The 22,489-nt window shown below is 43.0% G+C and overlaps 1 protein-coding gene across 1 annotated transcript in view; it reads right to left on the reverse strand.

Annotated features, from left to right (window-relative positions):
* SLC12A9 (solute carrier family 12 member 9) overlaps nucleotides 1-22,489 on the reverse strand; it is a 196,311-nt gene that overhangs the window by 60,218 nt on the left and 113,604 nt on the right. The window contains exons 9-10 of the mRNA XM_053718368.1: nucleotides 21,917-21,999; nucleotides 14,383-14,507 (exon numbers count right to left, since the gene is read on the reverse strand). Coding sequence (XP_053574343.1) covers nucleotides 14,383-14,507; nucleotides 21,917-21,999 — 208 coding nt within the window. The remainder of the gene's footprint in view (nucleotides 1-14,382; nucleotides 14,508-21,916; nucleotides 22,000-22,489) is intronic.

Raw genomic sequence — 22,489 nt, forward strand, 5'->3', positions numbered from 1 at the left:
TTAGGACACGGATGAAGGGAGGGAACAAGACAGGTACCTTAAACGGAAGGCACCACTGCTTGTAAAACCTTTCTCCCAAAAATAGCCTCCGAAGAAGCAAAAGTATCGAATTTGGAAAAGGTATGCAGCGAAGACCAAGTCGCTGCCTTACAAATCTGTTCAACAGAAGCCTCATTTTTAAAAGCCCATGTGGAAGCCACTGCTCTGGTAGAATGAGCAGAAATTGTTTCAGGAGGTTGCTGGCCAGCAGTCTCATAGGCCAGACGGATGATGCTTTTCAGCCAAAAGGAAAGAGAGGTAGCAGTCGCCTTCTGACCTCTCCTTTTACTAGAATAGATGACAAACAATGAAGTTGTTTGTCTGAAATCCTTAGTTGCTTGAAAATAGAACTTTAAAGCACGAACCACATCAAGATTGGGTAACAGACGTTCCTTATTCGAAGGAGGATTAGGACACAGGGAAGGAACAACAATTTCCTGATTAATATTCTTATTAGACACAACCTTAGGAAGAAAACCGGGTTTGGTACGCAAAACTACCTTATCTGCGTGGAACACCAAGTAAGGTGAGTCACACTGCAAAGCAGATAACTCTGAAACAAAGCAGAAGAGATAGCTACAAAAAAAAAAAACTTTCCAAGATAAAAGTTTAATATCTATGGAATGTAAAGGTTCAAACGGAACCCCTTGCAGAACTGAAATAACTAAATTCAGACTCCATGGCGGAGCCACAGATCTATAAACAGGCTTGATTCTGACTAAAGCCTGACTAAACGATTGAACGTCTGGTACCTCTGCCAGACGTTTGTGTAAAAGAATAGACAAAGCAGATATCTGTCCTTTTAAGGAACTAGCTGATAATCCTTTCTCCAATCCTTCTTGGAGAATGGACAATATCCTGGGAATCCTAATCTTACTCCATGAGTAACCCTTGGATTCGCACCAACAAAGATATTTTCGCCAAATCTTATGGTAGATTTTCCTGGTGACAGGATTTCTGGCCTGAATCAGGGTATCGATAACCGACTCAGAGAAACCACGCTTAGATAGAATTAGGCGTTCAATCTCCAAGCAGACGCAGAGAAATTAGATTTGGATGTTTGAAAGGACCTTGAAGTAGAAGGTCCTGCCTCATTGGCAGAGTCAATGGTGGAACTGATGACATGTTCACTAGGTCTGCATACCAGGTCCTGCGTGGCCACACAGGCGCTATTAGAATCACCCACACCCTCTCCTGCTTGATTCTGGCCACCAGGCGAGGAAGGAGAGGAAACGGTGGAAACACATAGGCCAGATTGAAGGACCAAGCCGCTGCTAGAGCATCTATCAACGCCGCCTGGGGATCCCGGGACCTGGACCCATAAAGAGGAAGTTTGGCATTCTGAGGGGACGCCATCAGATCCAATTCTGGAGTGCCCCATCGCTGAATCAGCTGGGCAAATACCTCCGGGTGGAGTTCCCACTCCCCCGGATGAAAAGTCTGACGACTTAGAAAATCCGCTTCCCAGTTGTGTACTCCTGGGATGTGAATTGCTGAGAGGTGGCAAGAGTGATCCTCCACCCACCTGATTATTTTGGTTACTTCCATCATTGCTAGGGGACTCCTTGTTCCCCCTTGATGGTTGATGGAAGCTACTGTCGTGATGTTGTCCGACTGAAATCTGATGAATTTGTCCACAGCTAGCTGAGGCCATGCCTGAAGAGCGTTGAATATCGCCCTCAGTTCCAGAATGTTTATCGGGAGAAGAGACCATAAGCCCTGAGCTTTCAGGGAGTCCCAGACAGCACCCCAGCCCAATAGACCGGCGTCGGTCGTTACGATGATCCACTCTGGTCTGCGGAAACACATTCCCTGAGCCAGGTGATCCTGAGACAACCACCAGAGAAGAGAATCTCTGGTCCCCTGGTCCAACTGTATTTGAGGAGACAAATCTGCATAATCCCCATTCCACTGTTTGAGCATGCATAGTTGCAGTGGTCTGAGGTGTATCCGGGCAAAAGGGACTATGTCCATTGCCGCTACCATTAATCCGATTGTCTCCATGCACTGAGCTACAAATGGCCAAGGAATGGAATGAAGAGCTCGGCAAGTAGTTAAGAGTTTAACTTTCTGACCTGCGTCAGAAATATTTTCATTTCTACCGAGTCTATTAGTGTTCCTAGGAAGGGAACTCTTGTGAGGGGGGAGAGAGAACTCTTTTTGATGTTCACCTTCCACCCATGAGACCTCAGAAAGGCCACTACAATTTCCGTGTGAGACTTGGCTCTTTGGAAAGTTGATACCTGAATTAAGATGTCGTCTAGATAAGGCGCCACTGCTATGCCCCGCGGCCTTAGCACCGCCAGGAGGGACCCTAGCACCTTTGTGAAAATTCTTGGAGCAGTGGCCAACCCGAAAGGGAGAGCTACAAACTGATAATGCTTGTCCAGAAAAGCGAACCTGAGAAACTGGTGATCTTTGTGGATAGGAATGTGTAAATACGCATCCTTTAGATCCACGGTAGTCATATATTGACCCTCCTGGATCATTGGTAAGATTGTCCGAATGGTCTCCATCTTGAATGATGGGACTCTGAGGTATTTGTTTAGAATTTTAAGATCCAGGATTGGTCTGAAAGTTCCTTCTTTTTTGGGAACCACAAACAGGTTTGAGTAAAACCCCAGCCCTTGTTCCGCAATTGGAACTGGGTGGATCACTCCCATTGTATGTAGGTCTTCTACACAGAGTAAGAACGCCTCTTTTTTTGTCGTGTCTGTAGACAGACGAGAAATATGGAACCTTCCCCTTGGAGGGGAGTCCTTGAATTCTAGAAGATATCCCTGGGATACAATCTCTAAGGCCCAGGGATCGTGTGTGTCTCTTGCCCAGACCTGAGCGAAGAGAGAGAGAGAGTCTGCCCCCTACTAGATCCAGTCACGGATCGGGGGCTACCCCTTCATGCTGTCTTGGGGGCAGCTGCAGGCTTCTTGGCCCGTTTACCCTTGTTCCAGCCCTGGTAAGCTTTCCAGGCTGCCCTGGGTTGTGAAGTGTTACCCTCTTCCTTCGCAGCAGGGGAGGATGAAGCGAGACCGCTCCTGAAATTTCGAAAGGAACGAAAATTATTTTGTTTGTTCTTTGTCTTAAAGGATTTGTCCTGAGGGAGAGCATGGCCTTTTCCCCCAGCGATTTCTGAGATAATCTCTTTCAATTCAGGCCCGAAAAGGGTCTTTCCTTTGAAAGGGATGTTCAGCAGTTTGGATTTTGACGACACATCGGCCAACCAAGACTTGAGCCATAGCGCCCTGCGCGCCAGAATGGCAAAACCTGAATTCTTTGCCGCTAACTTAGCTAGTTGGAAAGCGGCATCTGTGATAAAAGAATTAGCCAGCTTAAGAGCCTTAATTCTGTCCATAATATCCTCATATGAGGTCTCCGTCTGGAGCGCATCTTCCAGCGCCTCGAACCAGAAAGCAGCTGCAGTAGTTACAGGAACAATGCACGCTATAGGTTGGAGAAGAAAACCTTGATGAACAAAACTTTTCTTAAGTAGACCCTCTAATTATTTATCCATAGGGTCTTTAAAAGCACAACTGTCCTCAATTGGTATGGTTGTGCGTTTAGCAAGTGAAGAAACAGCCCCCTCCACCTTAGGGACCGTCTGCCACGAGTCCCGCGTGGTGTCAGATATGGGGAACATTTTCTTAAACAAGGGGGGGGAACAAACGGAATACCTGGTTTATCCCACTCCCTAGTTACTATATCCGCAATCCTCTTAGGGACCGGGAACACATCAGTGTAAACAGGAACTAGGTACTTGTCCATTTTACACAATTTCTCTGGGACCACCAAAGGGTCACAGTCATCAAGAGTAACAAATACCTCCCTGAGTAATAAGCCAAGGTGTTCTAGTTTAAATTTAAATGCCAACGTATCCGAGTCTGTCTGTCTGAGGAGCAACCTTTCCCGAATCGGAAACTTCTGCCTCAGACAGCACATCCCTCGCCCCCATTTCAGAGCGTTGTGAGTGTATATCGGATAGGGCTACTAAAGCGTCAGAATGCTCAGAATCTGTTCTTAAAACAGAGCTATCACGCTTTGCAGGTAACACGGGCAGCTTAGATAAAAATACTGAAAGGGTATTATCCATAACTGCCGCCAAATCTTGTAAGGTAAAAGAGTTAGACGCACTAGAGGTGCTAGGCGTCACTTGAGTGGGCGTAACTGGTTGTGACACTTGGGGAGAGGTCAACGGGCTAACCTCATTACCTTCTGACTGAGAATCATCTTGGGCCACATTTTTAAGTGCAACAATATGGTTTTTAAAATGTATAGACATATCAGTACACGTGGGACACATTTTGAGAGGGGGTTCCACCATGGCTTCTAAACACATTGAACAAGGATTTTCCTTGGTGACAGACATGTTTAACAGACTAATAGTAAGACAAACAGGCTTAGAAATCACATTAATCAAGCAAAAACACACTTTGCAAAAAAAGTTACTGTGCCTTTAACAAATAAAAAAGGCACATAATTTTCCAAAACAGGGAAAAATGCACCAAACTTTCTGAAATTTTCACAGTATATACCTAAAGCATTGGTAAGATTGCACAGCTAGCAAAAATATCGATTAACCCCTTAATGCCCAAACCGGATTAATAGTAAGCTAACAGACCAGTTAAAACAAATTTAGCACCTTGCCACAGCTCTGCTGTGGCCCTACCTTCCCTTAGGAGTCGGATTTATGAGGAAAAAGCTTCTCATGGGTCCTCAAATTGTAGAAGGAGCCACCATGTGAACACAGCCTGAAGATCTAGTCTATCTAACTGCGCATCTGAGGCGCAAAATTAGGCCCCTCCCACCTTACTCCGGTGCTGTGAGGCCTAAAGAAACACTCCTAGGAGTTATAATACTAGCCATGTGGGTAACAACCCCTGAAAGAAACCCAAAAGGACCTTCTAAGTGTCTCAAAAACAATGTTTATAAGTAAAAACAGAATTTATGTTTACCTGATAAATTACTTTCTCCAACGGTGTGTCCGGTCCACGGCGTCATCCTTACTTGTGGGATATTCTCCTCCCCAACAGGAAATGGCAAAGAGCCCAGCAAAGCTGGTCACATGATCCCTCCTAGGCTCCGCCTTCCCCAGTCATTCGACCGACGTAAAGGAGGAATATTTGCATAGGAGAAATCATATGATACCGTGGTGACTGTAGTTAAAGAAAATAAATCATCAGACCTGATTAAAAAAACCAGGGCGGGCCGTGGACCGGACACACCGTTGGAGAAAGTAATTTATCAGGTAAACATAAATTCTGTTTTCTCCAACATAGGTGTGTCCGGTCCACGGCGTCATCCTTACTTGTGGGAACCAATACCAAAGCTTTAGGACACGGATGATGGGAGGGAGCAAATCAGGTCACCTAGATGGAAGGCACCACGGTTTGCAAAACCTTTCTCCCAAAAATAGCCTCAGAAGAAGCAAAAGTATCAAATTTGTAAAATTTGGTAAAAGTGTGCAGTGAAGACCAAGTCGCTGCCTTACATATCTGATCAACAGAAGCCTCGTTCTTAAAGGCCCATGTGGAAGCCACGGCCCTAGTGGAATGAGCTGTGATTCTTTCAGGAGGCTGCCGTCCGGCAGTCTCATAAGCCAATCTGATGATGCTTTTAAGCCAAAAAGATAGAGAGGTAGAAGTTGCTTTTTGACCTCTCCTTTTACCAGAATAAACAACAAACAAGGAAGATGTTTGTCTGAAATCCTTTGTAGCATCTAAATAGAATTTTAGAGCACGGACAACGTCCAAATTGTGTAACAAACGTTCCTTCTATGAAACTGGATTCGGACACAAAGAAGGTACAACTATCTCCTGGTTAATATTTTTGTTGGAAACAACCTTCGGAAGAAAACCAGGCTCAGTACGTAAAAACCACCTTATCTGCATGGACCAGATAGGGCGGAGAACACTGCAGAGCAGATAACTCAGAAACTCTTCTAGCAGAAGAAATTGCAACCTAAAACAAAACTTTCCAAGATAATAACTTAATATCTATGGAATGTAAGGGTTCAAACGGAACCCCTTGAAGAACTGAAAGAACTAGATTAAGACTCCAGGGAAGAGTCAAAGGTCTGTAAACAGGCTTGATTCTAACCAGAGCCTGAACAAACGCTTAAACGTCTGGCACAGCTGCCAGCCTTTTGTGAAGTAAAACAGATAAAGCAGAGATCTGTCCCTTCAGAGAACTCGCAGAAAATCCTTTCTCCAAACCTTCTTGTAGAAAGGAAAGAATCTTAGGAATTTTTATCTTGTTCCATGGGAATCCTTTAGATTCACACCAACAGATATATTTTTTCCATATATTATGGTAAATTTTTCTAGTTACAGGCTTTCTAGCCTGAATAAGAGTATCTATTACAGAATCTGAAAACCCACGCTTTGATAAAATCAAGCGTTCAAACTCCAAGCAGTCAGTTGGAGGAAAACCAGATTCGGATGTTCGAATGGACCCTGAATAAGAAGGTCCTGTCTCAAAGGTAGCTTCCATGGTGGAGCCGATGACACATTCACCAGGTCTGCATACCAAGTCCTGCGTGGCCACACAGGAACTATCAAGGTCACCGAAGCCCTCTCCAGATTGATCCTGGCTACCAGCCTGGGAATGAGAGGAAACGGTGGGAATACATAAGCTAGGTTGAAGATCCAAGGTGCTACTATTGTATCCAATAGAGTCGCCTTGGGATCCCTGGATTTGGACCCGTAACAAGGGACCATGAAGTTCTGACGAGAGGCCATCAGAACCAAGTCTGGAATGCCCCATAATTGAGTTATTTGGGCAAAGATTTCCAGATGGAGTTCCCACTCCCCCGGATGCTCCTCCATCGCCAGGGAACTCCTTGTTACCCCCTGATGGTTGATATATGTAACAGTCGTCATGATGACTGATTGAAACCTTATGAATTTGGCCTTTGCTAGTCGAGGCCAAGCCTTGAGAGCATTGAATATCGTTCTCAGTTCCATTATGTTTATCGGGAGAAGAGAGTCTTCCCGAAACCATAGACCCTGAGTTTTCAGGGGTTCCCAGACCGCGCCCCAGCCCACCAGACTGGCGTCGGTCGTGACAATGACCTATTCTGGTCTGCGGAAGCTCATTCCCTGTGACAGGTTGTCCAGGGTCAGCCACCAACGGAGTGAATCTCTGGTTATTTGATCTACTTGTATCGTCGGAGACAAGTCTGTATAATCCCCATTCCACAGTCTGAGCATGCCCAGGTGCAATGGTCTTAGATGAATTCGTGCAAAAGGAACTATGTCCATTGCCGCAACCATCAACCCTATTACTTCCATGGACTGCGCTATGGAAGGAAGAAGAACAGAATGAAGTACCTGACAAGAGCTTAGAAGTTTTGATTTTCTGGCCTCTGTCAGAAAAACCTTCATTTCTAAGTAAACTATTATTGTTCCCAAGAAGGGAACTCTTGTTGACGGGGACAGAGAACTTTTTTCTATGTTCACTTTCCACCTGTGAGATCTGGGAAAGGCTAGGACAATGTCCGTATGAGCCCTTGCTTTTGACAGAGACGACACTTGAATCAGGAGGTCGTCCAAGTAAGGTACTACTGCAATGCCCCTTGGTCTTAGCACCGCTAGAAGGGACCCTAGTACCCTTGTGAAAATCCTTGGAGCAGTGGCTAATCCGAATGGAAGTGCCACAGGTAATGCTTGTCCAGAAAGGCGAACCTTAGGAACCGAAAATGTTCCTTGTGGATAGGAATACGTAGGTACGCATCCTTTAAGTCCACCGTGGTCATGAATTGACCTTCCTGGATGGTAGGAAGGATCGTTCGAATGGTTTCCATTTTGAATGATGAAACCCTTAGAAACTTGTTTAGAATCTCGAGATCTAAAATAGGTCTGAATGTTCCCTCTTTTTTGGGAATTATGAACAGGTTGGAGTAAAAACCCATCCCTTGTTCTCCTAATGGAACAGGATGAATCACTCCCATGCTTGACAGGTCTTCTACACAGTGTAAGAATGCCTGTTCGAAGAACCTTCCCCTTGGGAGTAGTTCCCTGAATTCCAGGAGATAACCTTGAGAAACTATTTCTAGCGCCCAAGGATCCTGAACATCTCTTGCCCCAGCCTGAGCAAAGAGAGAAAGTCTGCCCCCCACCAGATCCTTCCCAGATCGGGGGCCAACACTTCATGCTGTTTTGGTAGCAGTGGCAGGTGACTTGGCCTGCTTACCCTTGTTCCAGCCTTGCATCGGCCTCCAGGCTGGCTTGGTTTGAGAAGTATTACCCTCTTGCTTAGAGGGTGTAGAATTTGAGGTTGGTCCGTTTCTGCGAAAGGGACGAAAATTTGGCTTCTTTTTAGCCTTAAAAGACCTATCCAGAGGAAGGGCGTGGCCCTTTCCCCCAGTGATGCCTGAAATAATCTCTTTCAAGTCAGGGCCAAACAGTGTTTTACCCTTGAAAGGGATGTTAAGCAAAAGCGCTCTGCGCGCCACGATAGCAAACCCTGAATTATTCGCCGCTAATCTAGCTAATTGCAAAGCGGCATCTAAAATAAAAAAGAGTTAGCCAATTTAAGAGCTTGAACTCTGTCCAAAACCTCCTCGTACGAAGATTCTTTATTAAGCAACTTTTCTAGTTCTTCGAACCAGAAACACGCAGCTGTAGTGACAGGAACAATGCATGAAATTGGTTGTAGAAGGTAACCTTGCTGAAGAAACATCTTTTTAAGCAAACCCTCTAACCTTTAATCCATAGGATCTTGAAAGCACAACTATCTTCTATAGGAATAGAAGTGCGTTTGTTTAGAGTAGAAACCGCCCCCTCGACCTTGGGGACTGTATGCTATAAGTCCTTTCTGGGGTCGACCATAGGAACTAATTTCTTAAATATAGGGGGAGGACAAAGGGTATGCCGGGCCTTTCCCACTCCTTATTTACTATGTCCGCCACCCGCTTGGGTATAGGAAAAACATCGGGGGGCACCGGAACCTCTAGGAACTTGTCCATCTTACCTAATTTCTCTGGAATGACCAAATTGTCACAATCATCCAGAGTAGATAATACCTCCTTAAGTAGTGCGTGGAGATGTTGAAATTTAAATTTAAAAGTTACAATATCAGGTTCTGCTTGTTGAGAAATTTTCCCTGAATCTGAAATTTCTCCCTCAGACAAAACCTCCCTCCTGGCCCCTTCAGATAGGTGTGAGGGTATGTCAGAACCATTATCATCAGCGTCCTCATGCTCTTCAGTGTTTAAAACAGAGCAATCACGCTTTCTCTGATAAGTAGGCATTTTGGAAAAAAATGCATGCAATAGAATTATCCATTACAGCCATTAATTTGTATGGTAATAAGTATTGGCGCACTAGATGTACTAGGGGCCTCTTGTGTGGGCAAAACTGGTGTAGACACAGAAGGGGACGATGCAGTACCATGCTTACTCCCCTCATTAGAGGAATCATCTTGGGCAATATCATATCTATGGCATTATTATCCCTACTTTGTTTGGACATTATGACACAAATATATCACATATATTTAAATGGGGAGACACATTGGCTTTCATACATATAGAACATCGTTATCTGATGGTTCAGACATGTTAAACAGGCTTAAACTTGTCAACAAAGCACAAAAAACGTTTTACAATAAAACCGTTACTGTCCCTTTAAATTTTAAACTGAACACACTTTATTACTGAATATGTGAAAAAGTATGAAGGAATTGTTCAAATTTCACCAAAATTTCACCACAGTAACTTAAAGCCTTAAAAGTATTGCACACCAAATTTGAAAGCTTTAACCCTTGTAAAAACGGCTCCGGTTCCGTTATTTTAATTAACCCCTATACAGTCCCAGGTATCTGCTTTGCTGAGACCCAACCAAGCCCAGAGGGGAATACGATACCAAATGATGCCTTCTATAAGCTTTTTCAGTGGTTCTTAGCTCCTCACACATGCATCTGCATGCCATGCTTTCCAAAAACAACTGCGCATTAAAGGCGCGAAAATGAGGCTCTGTCTGACTAGAAAAGGCCCCCAGTGAAAAAGGTGTCCAATACAGTGCCTGCCGTTTTTATTAAAACAATCCCCAAGATTTAACAACTATTAAAAGTAATAATCTGCCAAATATACTTAGTAAAGTAATCGTTTTAGCCCAGAAAAATGTCTACCAGTTTTTTAAGCCCTAATGAAGCCCTTTATTCTTTTACTTAAACTAAGAAAATGGCTTACCGGTTCCCATAGGGAAAATGACAGCTTCCAGCATTACCGAGTCTTGTTAGAAATGTGTCATACCTCAAGCAGCAAAAGTCTGCTCACTGTTTCCCCCAACTGAAGTTAATTCCTCTCAACAGTCCTGTGTGGAAACAGCCATCGATTTTAGTAACGGTTGCTAAAATCATTTTCCTCTTACAAACAGAAATCTTCATCTCTTTCCTGTTTCAGAGTAAATAGTACATACCAGCACTATTTTAAAATAACAAACTCTTGATTGAAGAATAAAAACTACATTTAAACACCAAAAAACTCTAAGCCATCTCCGTGGAGATGTTGCCTGTACAACGGCAAAGAGAATGACTGGGGAAGGCGGAGCCTAGGAGGGATCATGTGACCAGCTTTGCTGGGCTCTTTGCCATTTCCTGTTGGGGAGGAGAATATCCCACAAGTAAGGATGACGCCGTGGACCGGACACACCTATGTTGGAGAAAACCGTTTGCCATAAAAAAGTGTCAACCCATAAAAAAGTGTCAACCAGCATAAATTAGCCCTGTAATGTAAGCTTGTAATTCCATACTTAGTCTCTGAATAAAGCTTACCCTTCCCTCATGGGGATCTTATCAGTCCTTTTCTAGCATTATCACAGTCTTGTCTAGAAATAAATGACTGAACATACCTTATTGCAGCTGAATCTGCAAACCGTTCCCCCCAACTGAAGTTTTCTTGTACTCCTCAGTCCTGTGTGGGAACAGCAGTGGATTTTAGTTACAACATGCTAAAATCATTTTCATCCCTTTTCTGCTGGAGAGTAAATAGTACAAACCGGTCTGTACCATTTAAAAATAACAAACTTTTGCTTGTAGAAAAAAAACTACAAATCTAAAACCACATTCACTTTACCCTTCCGAGAGAGACCCTATTGCTTAGAGCCGGCAAAGAGAATGACTGGAGGGTGGAGCTAGAGGGGGAGCTATATGGACAGCTCTGCTGTGTGCTCTCTTTGCCACTTCCTGTTAGGAAGGAGAATATCCCACAAGTAAAGGATGAATCCGTGGACTGGATACACCTTACAAGAGAAACTTGTTTAAAAAGTTTACACATCCAGAACAAGTCTGTAAGTTCCTTCCTTCTTGGGAACAATAAAGAGGTATGAATAGAAACCCTGACCCTGTTCTAGCTCTGGAACTATTACACCTATATAGACTTCAGATCTGAAATCGGCTGAAATAAAGGCTCTTGCTTTTACAAGATTTCTTGGAACTTGAGTCAGAAGAAACCTTCCACTGGGAGGCCTTGATCTGAAACCTGTTCTGTATCCTTGGGAAATGTTCAGAACCCATGGATCTTGAACAGAATGAAACCAAGCCCCTGAAAAAAAAGCATGATCTGCCCCATACCAGAAGGATTGGATTGCTGCATCTTCATGCAGACTTGGTAGTAAAATATATATAAAATATATAAATATATAACTGGAGGGAATGGAGCCTCAGGATTAGAAGTCTAATGGTAAATCCAGGGCTTCTAACTGTTTTTGTTCCTTTGGTCAATCTAAGAACCAGAAGTCCTCAGTCTCATCTAGAAGCAGGGTTCTTCCGGTTTCTCCTGGAAGCCAAACCCTAATTGGAACAGATCTAAACAGTCTAAAAAGCCTGTTTATTTATTTATATATCCAACCAAACCAGAACCAAATAACACATTTCCTTTATTAGGAAAAGACAGAAGTCTATCTTTAGAAACCATGTCAGCAGACCATGATTTCAACTTTAAGGGCCTAATCAAAAATGCCAGTGCCATATCCTTAGCATTGATCTCCTCAGGAACTTTAGAATACTGAACCTCTAAGGAACATAACACTTCTCTAAAAAACCAGAACAAAGGCGTTCATGCTTAAACAAAAAAAAAAGAAGAAGATTCAGTTTCCTGATCAGAGACTGACTCAATCATCTGAAAACCCTTCACCCTCAGAGGATACAATCAGAAGCACCAGGGCCTGAAGCATTCAGCTCAACAGACTTTGACTTGCTCTAATCAGATAAGCTATAAGAGGGATTATAAGAAACCACCTTTTTACACTTACCTGGAGGGGGCATGGCCACCAACATATCAGATATAGTAGACTGTACCAAATCTTTAAATCCTGGAGCAAAATCTGAAGAACCCCCCTGACACCCTTTAGAAGCAAGAGCACCATTAGACTGAACAGAATGCATAAAATGATCCATACATTATTTGCAAAGCTGAGGGGGGGGGGGGCGGGGGGTTATATCACCCAGCTTGAAAAGAATACATATTATATTAGAAAAGTGTTCAGAGGATCTTGCTTCTGGGGTCCTAATAATAACAACAGAAGAGGGACAGAATCAGTATGAGAAAATCAAAATACAGTCAATGATTTGAACATAGCAAAAATAGGCAGGGTAAATAAATTAACCTTGAAACCAAATAAAAGCAGCTCTTTGAAGTAATTACATTTCACAGGAGACTTAAGCAAACTTTAAGAGCGTTAAAAATCCATAGTTCAAATGAGTGCTAACCCGACGACAGGATGAAGATCAGAAACACAAAGAGACTAAGTACGCAAAACAAGAAGCGTGCTTAAAAAAAACTGACACGAAAACATCAAATAGCACACCTACTGTAGTGTGGACTACGAGCATAAACAATAAAAGCGCAAAAAATACGATGCACGCATAAGCCAACACACTAAGTAAAAGCGTGAAACAAACCCGGGATGTGAATAAGTCGACACGCTAACCAAGAAAGATCGCAAACAAAAAAGAAGAATTGTGGAAAAAAAAGTCAACATTAAACTTTCATGATTCAGATAGGGCATGCAATTTTTAACAATTTACTTTTATAAATTTGCTTTGTTTACTTTGTATTCTTTATTGAAAGCTAAACCTAGGTAGGCTCATATGCTAATTTCTAAGCCCTGGAAGGCTGCCTCTTACCTCAGTGCATTTTGACAGTTTTTCACAGCTGGAACGTGATAATTCATGTGTGCCATATATATACCATTGTGCTCACTCCTGTGGAGTTACCTATGAGTCCACACTGATTGGCTAAAATACAAGTCTGTCAAAAGAACAAATAAGGGGCCGTCTGCAAAGGCTTAGATACAAGGTAATCACAGAGGTAAAAAGTATATTAACATAAACGTGTTTGGGAATAAAAAGGTATTATTTATATTTTTAAACAATAAAAATTATTGAGGAGACTGTCCCTTTACACACTGCAAGGTCTAAACTACAATGAAATAAGGTACTTATATACCCAAACCTAACATATGCCTGACATAATGGTCCCCTGGCTATTATATACCCAAAAGGGAGTACACCTACTAATAACTTACAGGCTAAACAAGTGCCAAAAAAACAACACCCACACTTACCTGAAAGTCACCACACTACAGGACTTATCATAAGTAGCAGGAACTCCTTCTAGTAGATAGCCCATTTAGCCCTGAACTAGTGATAGCAGAAGCTCTAAATCTATAGAGTATAACGTTGAACCAACAGGAGCAGGCTATGGACCATTCCCTGAGACACCTGTAGCAGGCCTGTGACTAACTCCCATAGGTTGTCCTTGTGCCACTGCCCATTCTCCAAAGAATTCCCTCTGTCCAAACACTAGCTCTCTGAGGGGAAAACTGGGACTCAAATCACTCTGAGCATACTTCTCAAAAACACCTGATGCAGCTTTCTTCTTCACTATCCTCCTGCAAAGTCAAAGACAAGACTAGATTCCAGTAAAGTGGGAGGCGTTTTAAGGGCTCATGGAGTTTTTAGATCTTTGTCTCCTCCTAGTGGCCTGGAGTAATGGATCATGAACTCTCCCCACCTTTATGGGAGAAATGATAAAGAATACATATTGCAATGATTTCTATTAAATCTGTATGGTGCTTTTTTTTATTACTATGAAACAGTTTTATATCACTTTAAAGTCAAGTATATAGATTGAGTGGAGGATGGTCCAGAAATACAGGTGTGGCCTACACATCACACAGCTGAGAAAAAACTGGCAAAGTGTATATATGTAAAGATGTGCCAGTGTTTGTTTTTGACGCTATGTACACAGGTCAGCATATGAAATTTATTAATGTGGTTACTATAAGAAATAAATATGGTACACAATTGTCATGTGTAAGGGGTAAAGATGATACATTTACTCACCGGAAATTAGGTGCTGATGCCCATTCTAATGCCAGACAGGCCAGGTCTATTGCAGCATATGCCATGAGGTAGAAAACGGTTACTATTCCAGCAATAGTGTTCAGCTTACCTGCTAAAAGGACAAGCTGAGAAAAGAAAGAATATAATTTTACACATACGGTTACTAGGCCAATGAGAAACAAAGGAAATAGAACTAAATGGATACCCCTAACATTACAATAGAGAAGAGACAGTCTAGCCAAGAGAAAGGCTGACCAAAAGAAGGCTTGAGGAAAAAAATTCAATTTGGGGAGAGTACCTTTGAAGATAAAAACAAAATTTATGCTTACCAGATAAATTCCTCTTTCCTGGCAGGCAGAGTCCACAACTTAATTTCTTACTGTTGGGAAATAAAACACCTGACCACCGGAAGGAGGCAAAGACACCCCAGCCAAAGGCTTAAATATCCCTCTTACTCCCCCAATCCCCTCAGTCATTCGGCCGAGGGAACGAGGAAAAGTAGGAGAAACATCATTGTATGAAGGTGCCAGAAGAAAAACAAAATGGAAGCCACCCACAAAAAAAAAACAAAAAACGGGCAGGGTCGTGGACTTTCCATGCCAGGAAAGAAAGGAATTTATCTGGTAAGCATAAAAATTTGTTTACATTCCATAAGGCAGGTAGAGTCCACGACTTCATTCCTTGCTGTTGGGAAAACAATATCCAAGCTCCAGATGATGCTGAAGGAATAACGGGAGGAAACAGGAAAAATGCGAACGCTAATCTGAGGGCACCACAGCCTGTAAAATCTTTCTCCCAAAAGCTGCTTCAGCCGAAGCAAACACAAGCAACATTTTTTAGAATCTAGAAAAAGTATGTAAGGAGGACCAGGTAGCTGCCTTACAAATCTAAACCATAGGGGCTTCGTTCTTAAAAGCCCAGGAAGAAGCTACTGCTCTAGTGGAATGTGACAATAGGCAAAGAATGACTGGGGGGATGTGGGAGAGATATTTAAGTCTTTGGTTGGGGTGTCTGTATCCTCCTGGTGGCCAGGTGTTGTATTTCCCAACAGTAAGGAATGAAGTTGTGGACTCTCCTGCCTTATGGAAAGAAAGACAGTTATGGGAAGAAGGAGCACAATGTGGTGATGAGCATAGAGAATCACTCAAAATTCAGTTTCGTCAGAATATTATAAATATCCAGAACCCTGCATAGTGAGATGAACAGCTCTCAAGCTAAATGTGCTTTTCTAAAATGTTCCCAGGCGAGAGAACGTTAGAGAATTGGGCCCAAGGAGAGAAGCTGCCAAATAATAATCGAGGCTTCCCAATACAGGACTATTTAGATTTCTGTGTGGATGTTGTGATTATCAAAAAAAAAAACAGAATTTATGTTTACCTGATAAATTACTTTCTCCAACGGTGTGTCCGGTCCACGGCGTCATCCTTACTTGTGGGATATTCTCTTCCCCAACAGGAAATGGCAAAGAGCCCAGCAAAGCTGGTCACATGATCCCTCCTAGGCTCCGCCTACCCCAGTCATTCGACCGACGTTAAGGAGGAATATTTGCATAGGAGAAACCATATGATACCGTGGTGACTGTAGTTAAAGAAAATAAATTATCAGACCTGATTAAAAAACCAGGGCGGGCCGTGGACCGGACACACCGTTGGAGAAAGTAATTTATCAGGTAAACATAAATTCTGTTTTCTCCAACATAGGTGTGTCCGGTCCACGGCGTCATCCTTACTTGTGGGAACCAATACCAAAGCTTTAGGACACGGATGAAGGGAGGGAGCAAATCAGGTCACCTAAATGGAAGGCACCACGGCTTGCAAAACCTTTCTCCCAAAAATAGCCTCAGAAGAAGCAAAAGTATCAAACTTGTAAAATTTGGTAAAAGTGTGCAGTGAAGACCAAGTCGCTGCCCTACATATCTGATCAACAGAAGCCTCGTTCTTGAAGGCCCATGTGGAAGCCACAGCCCTAGTGGAAGGAGCTGTGATCCTTTCAGGAGGCTGCCGTCCGGCAGTCTCGTAAGCCAATCTGATGATGCTTTTAATCCAAAAAGAGAGAGAGGTAGAAGTTGCTTTTTGACCTCTCCTTTTACCAGAATAAACAACAAACAAGGAAGATGTTTGTCTAAAATCCTTTGTAGCATCTAAATAGAATTTTAGAGCGCGAACAACATCCAAATTGTGCAACAAACGTTCCTTCTTCGAAACTGGTTTCGGACACAGAGAAGGCACGACTATCTCCTGGTTAATGTTTTTGTTAGAAACAACTTTTGGAAGAAAACCAGGTTAGTACGTAAAACCACCTTATCTGCATGGAACACCAGATAAGGAGGAGAACACTGCAGAGCAGATAATTCTGAAACTCTTCTAGCAGAAGAAATTGCAACCAAAAACAAAACTTTCCAAGATAATAACTTAATATCAACGGAATGTAAGGGTTCAAACGGAACCCCCTGAAGAACTGAAAGAACTAAGTTGAGACTCCAAGGAGGAGTCAAAGGTTTGTAAACAGGCTTGATTCTAACCAGAGCCTGAACAAAGGCTTGAACATCTGGCACAGCTGCCAGCTTTTTGTGAAGTAACACAGACAAGGCAGAAATCTGTCCCATCAAGGAACTTGCAGATAATCCTTTTTCCAATCCTTCTCGAAGGAAGGATAGACTCTTAGGAATCTTAACCTTGTCCCAAGGGAATCCTTTAGATTCACACCAACCGATAAATTTTTTCCAAATTTTGTGGTAAATTTTTCTAGTTACAGGCTTTCTGGCCTGAACAAGAGTATCAATAACAGAATCTGAGAACCCTCGCTTTGATAAGATCAAGCGTTCAATCTCCAAGCAGTCAGCTGGAGTGGGACCAGATTCGGATGTTCGAACGGACCTTGAACAAGAAGGTCTCGTCTCAAAGGTAGCTTCCATGGTGGAGCCGATGACATATTCACCAGATCTGCATACCAAGTCCTGCGTGGCCACGCAGGAGCTATCAAGATCACCGACGCCCTCTCCTGATTGATCCTGGCTACCAGCCTGGGGATGAGAGGAAACGGCGGGAATACATAGGCTAGTTTGAAGGTCCAAGGTGCTACTAGTGCATCTACTAGAGTCGCCTTGGGATCCCTGGATCTGGACCCGTAGCAAGGAACCTTGAAGTTCTGACGAGAGGCCATCAGATCCATGTCTGGAATGCCCCACAGTTGAGTGATTTGGGCAAAGAATTCCGGATGGAGTTCCCACTCCCCCGGATGCAATGTCTGACGACTCAGAAAATCCGCTTCCCAATTTTCCACTCCTGGGATGTGGATTGCAGACAGGTGGCAGGAGCGAGTCTCCGCCCATTGAATGATTCTGGTCACTTCTTCCATCGCCAGGGAACTCCTTGTTCCCCCCTGATGGTTGATGTACGCAACAGTCGTCATGTTGTCTGATTGAAACCGTATGAGCTTGGCCCTCGCTAGCTGAGGCCAAGCCTTGAGAGCATTGAATATCGCTCTCAGTTCCAGAATATTTATCGGTAGAAGAGATTCTTCCCGAGACCAAAGACCCTGAGCTTTCAGGGATCCCCAGACCGCGCCCCAGCCCATCAGACTGGCGTCGGTCGTGACAATGACCCACTCTGGTCTGCGGGAGGTCACCCCTTGTGACAGGTTGTCCAGGGACAGCCACCAACGGAGTGAGCCTCTGGTCCTCTGATTTACTTGTATCTTCGGAGACAAGTCTGTATAGTCCCCATTCCACTGACTGAGCATACACAGTTGTAATGGTCTTAGATGAATGCGCGCAAAAGGAACTATGTCCATTGCCGCTACCATCAAACCTATCACTTCCATGCACTGCGCTATGGAAGGAAGAGGAACGGAATGAAGTATCCGACAAGAGTTTAGAAGTTTTGTTTTTCTGGTCTCTGTCAGAAAAATCCTCATTTCTAAGGAGTCTATTATTGTTCCCAAGAAGGGAACTCTTGTCGACGGAGATAGAGAACTCTTTTCCACGTTCACTTTCCATCCGTGAGATCTGAGAAAGGCCAGGACTATGTCCGTGTGAGCCTTTGCTTGAGGAAGGGACGACGCTTGAATCAGAATGTTGTCCAAGTAAGGTACTACAGCTATGCCCCTTGGTCTTAGCACCGCCAGAAGGGACCCTAGTACCTTTGAGAAAATCCTTGGAGCAGTGGCTAATCCGAAAGGAAGCGCCACGGACTGGTAATGCTTGTCCAGGAATGCGAACCTTAGGAACCGATGATGTTCCTTGTGGACAGGAATATGTAGATACGCATCCTTTAAATCCACCGTGGTCAAGAATTGACCTTCCTGGATGGAAGGATTGTTCGAATGGTTTCCATTTTGGACGATGGAACCTTGAGAAACTTGTTTAGGATCTTGAGATCTAAGATTGGTCTGAACGTTCCCTCTTTTTTGGGAACTACGAACAGATTGGAGTAGAACCCCATCCCTCGTTCTCTTAATGGAACAGGATGAATCACTTCCAGAAGATAACCTTGGGAGACTATTTCTAGCGCCCAAGGATCCAGAACATCTCTTGCCCAAGCCTGAGTGAAGAGAGAGAGTCTGCCCCCCACCAAATCCGGTCCCGGATCGGGGGCCCGCATCTCATGCTGTCTTGGGAGCAGTGGCAGGTTTCTTGGCCTGCTTTCCTTTGTTCCAGCCTTGCATAGGTCTCCAGGCTGGATTGGCTTGAGAAGTATTACCCTCCTGCTTAGAGGACGTAGCACTTGGGGCTGGTCCGTTTCTGCGAAAGGGACGAAAATTAGGTTTATTTTTGGCCTTGAAAGACCTATCCTGAGGAAGGGCGTGGCCCTTGCCCCCAGTGATATCAGAGATAATCTCTTTCAAGTCAGGGCCAAACAGTGTTTTCCCCTTGAAAGGAATGTCAAGCAATTTGTTCTTGGAAGACGCATCCGCTGACCAAAATTTTAACCAAAGCGCTCTGCGCGCCACAATAGCAAACCCAGAATTTTTCGCCGCTAACCTAGCCAATTGCAAGGTGGCGTCTAGGGTGAAAGAATTAGCCAATTTAAGAGCACGAATTCTGTCCATAATCTCCTCATAAGAAGAAGAATTACTAATAATCGCCTTTTCTAGCTCATCGAACCAGAAACACGCGGCTGTAGTGACAGGGACAATGCATGCAATTGGTTGTAGAAGGTAACCTTGCTGAACAAACATCTTTTTTAGCAAACCTTCTAATTTTTTATCCATAGGATCTTGGAAAGCACAACTATCTTCTATGGGTATAGTGGCGCGCTTGTTTAGAGTAGAAACCGCCCCCTCGACCTTGGGGACTGTCTGCCATAAGTCCTTTCTGGGGTCGACTATAGGAAACAATTTTTTAAATATGGGGGGAGGTACGAAAGGTATACCGGGCCTGTCCCATTCTTTATTAACAATGTACGCCACCCGCTTGGATATAGGAAAAGCTTCGGGGGGCCCCGGGGCCTCTAGGAACTTGTCCATTTTACATAGTGTTTCTGGAATGACCAGATAATCACAATCATCCAAATTGGATAACACCTCCTTAAGCAGAGCGCGGAGATGTTCCAACTTAAATTTAAAAGTAATCACATCAGGTTCAGCTTGTTGAGAAATTTTTCCTGAATCTGAAATTTCTCCCTCAGACAAAACCTCCCTGGCCCCCTCAGACTGGTGTAGGGGCCCTTCAGAAACAATATCATCAGCGTCCTCATGCTCTTCAGTATATTCTAAAACAGAGCAGTCGCGCGTTCGCTGATAAGTGGGCATATTGGCTAAAATGTTTTGATAGAATTATCCATTACAGCCGTTAATTGTTGCATAGTAAGGAGTATTGGCGCGCTAGATGTACTAGGGGCCTCCTGTATGGGCAAGACTGGTGTAGACGAAGGAGGGGATGATGCAGTACCATGCTTACTCCCCTCACTTGAGGAATCATCTTGGGCATCATTTTTACTAAATTTTTTATGACATAAATCACATCTATTTAAATGAGAAGGAACCTTGGCTTCCCCACAGTCAGAACACAATCTATCTGGTAGTTCAGACATGTTAAACAGGCATAAACTTGATAACAAAGCACAAAAAACGTTTTAAAATAAAACCGTTACTGTCACTTTAAATTTTAAACTGAACACACTTTATTACTGCAATTGCGAAAAAGTATGAAGGAATTGTTCAAAATTCACCAAAATTTCACCACAGTGTCTTAAAGCCTTAAAAGTATTGCACACCAAATTTGGAAGCTTTAACCCTTAAAATAACGGAACCGGAGCCGTTTTTATATTTAACCCCTTTACAGTCCCTGGAATCTGCTTTGCTGAGACCCAACCAAGCCCAAAGGGGAATACGATACCAAATGATGCCTTCAGAAAGACTTTTCTATGTATCAGAGCTCCACACACATGCAGCTGCATGCCATGCTGTTCTCAAAAACAAGTGCGCCATACCGGCACGAAAATGAGGCTCTGACTATGATTAGGGAAAGCCCCTATAGAATAAAGTGTCTAAAACAGTGCCTGCCGATATGATTTTACAAAAAATACCCAGATTAAATGATTCCTCAAGGCTAAATATGTGTAAATATGATCGATTTAGCCCAGAAAATGTCTACAGTCTTAATAAACCCTTGTGAAGCCCTTATTTACTGTCTGAATAAAAATGGCTTACCGGATCCCATAGGGAAAATGACAGCTTCCAGCATTACATCGTCTTGTTAGAATGTGTCATACCTCAAGCAGCAAAAGACTGCTCACTGTTCCCCCAACTGAAGTTAATTCCTCTCAACAGTCCTGTGTGGAACAGCCATGGATTTTAGTAACGGTTGCTAAAATCATTTTCCTCATACAAACAGAAATCTTCATCTCTTTTCTGTTTCAGAGTAAATAGTACATACCAGCACTATTTTAAAATAACAAACTCTTGATTGAATAATAAAAACTACAGTTAAACACTAAAAAACTCTAAGCCATCTCCGTGGAGATGTTGCCTGTACAACGGCAAAGAGAATGACTGGGGTAGGCGGAGCCTAGGAGGGATCATGTGACCAGCTTTGCTGGGCTCTTTGCCATTTCCTGTTGGGGAAGAGAATATCCCACAAGTAAGGATGACGCCGTGGACCGGACACACCTATGTTGGAGAAATTACTATTTGTACGAGTATATTTAAAAATTAAAGAACATTGGAATGTAAAATGTATACATTAAATATATCATAAAACATTATAAAATATTAAAATCGATTAAACATGATTTTTCATGTTTTGATGTATTTAACAGTAAAGGGTATATACACATATATACTGAGTATAGTGACTAGAGAGAGGCAGGAAAAAATCTTAATACTATGCTTATAAAATATATTTAGTATTTAATGTCCTTTTAATAGCACAACTTATCTCTACAACTCCAATAACATATATATTAATCTTTATAATAACAGTAAAAGTGTATAAGGCAATAGAGAATTGCAAAACACAATGCAATTTTATATAAGAAAGACAGGATGGATGGATGGAATTTAACTGTATGTAGCTTAAACACCATATGCTAACCTGTACTAAGAACCAAGTATACAACACTGCACCCCAGGGGTTGCCTCCTTTGGATACCACCTTAGCTGGTGCCAGCAAGATTCCTGTAAGAGATATGAAATTATTTTATTTTTTTATAAACTATAAGTTGAACAGTAAGGAAAAGAGCAGAGTGGCACACAATATAGACAAATATATTTCAATAATCTTACAGTCCCCAATATACACCTATACTAGTTAGAAAAACTGCCACTGAAAGTTCACTTCAAAATAATAAAGGTAACATTTATAGGGATCAGACGGGTAGAGGGCCCTGCCAAGAGTTGCACTTTTGTAGTCAGCTCTAAAGAAGGTGATCTACAAACAGCTGGACCCTTAGGCTTACAAGCTAAGGGGGTTCAAGGGGATAGCAATGGAGGAGAGGAACTGGTATAAAGAAAGGTTAGTGTAGGTTGAATGCATCCCTGAACAGTAGAGTCTTTAGGGAGCGCTTGAAGTTTTCAAAACTAGGGGAGAGTCTTGTGGAGCGAGGCAGAGAGTTCCACAAGATGGGAGTCAGTCTGAAGAAGTCCTGTAAGTGGGAGTGTGAGGAGG

Source organism: Bombina bombina, chromosome 6 (assembly GCF_027579735.1).
Source record: "Bombina bombina isolate aBomBom1 chromosome 6, aBomBom1.pri, whole genome shotgun sequence".
Lineage (NCBI taxonomy): Eukaryota > Metazoa > Chordata > Amphibia > Anura > Bombinatoridae > Bombina > Bombina bombina.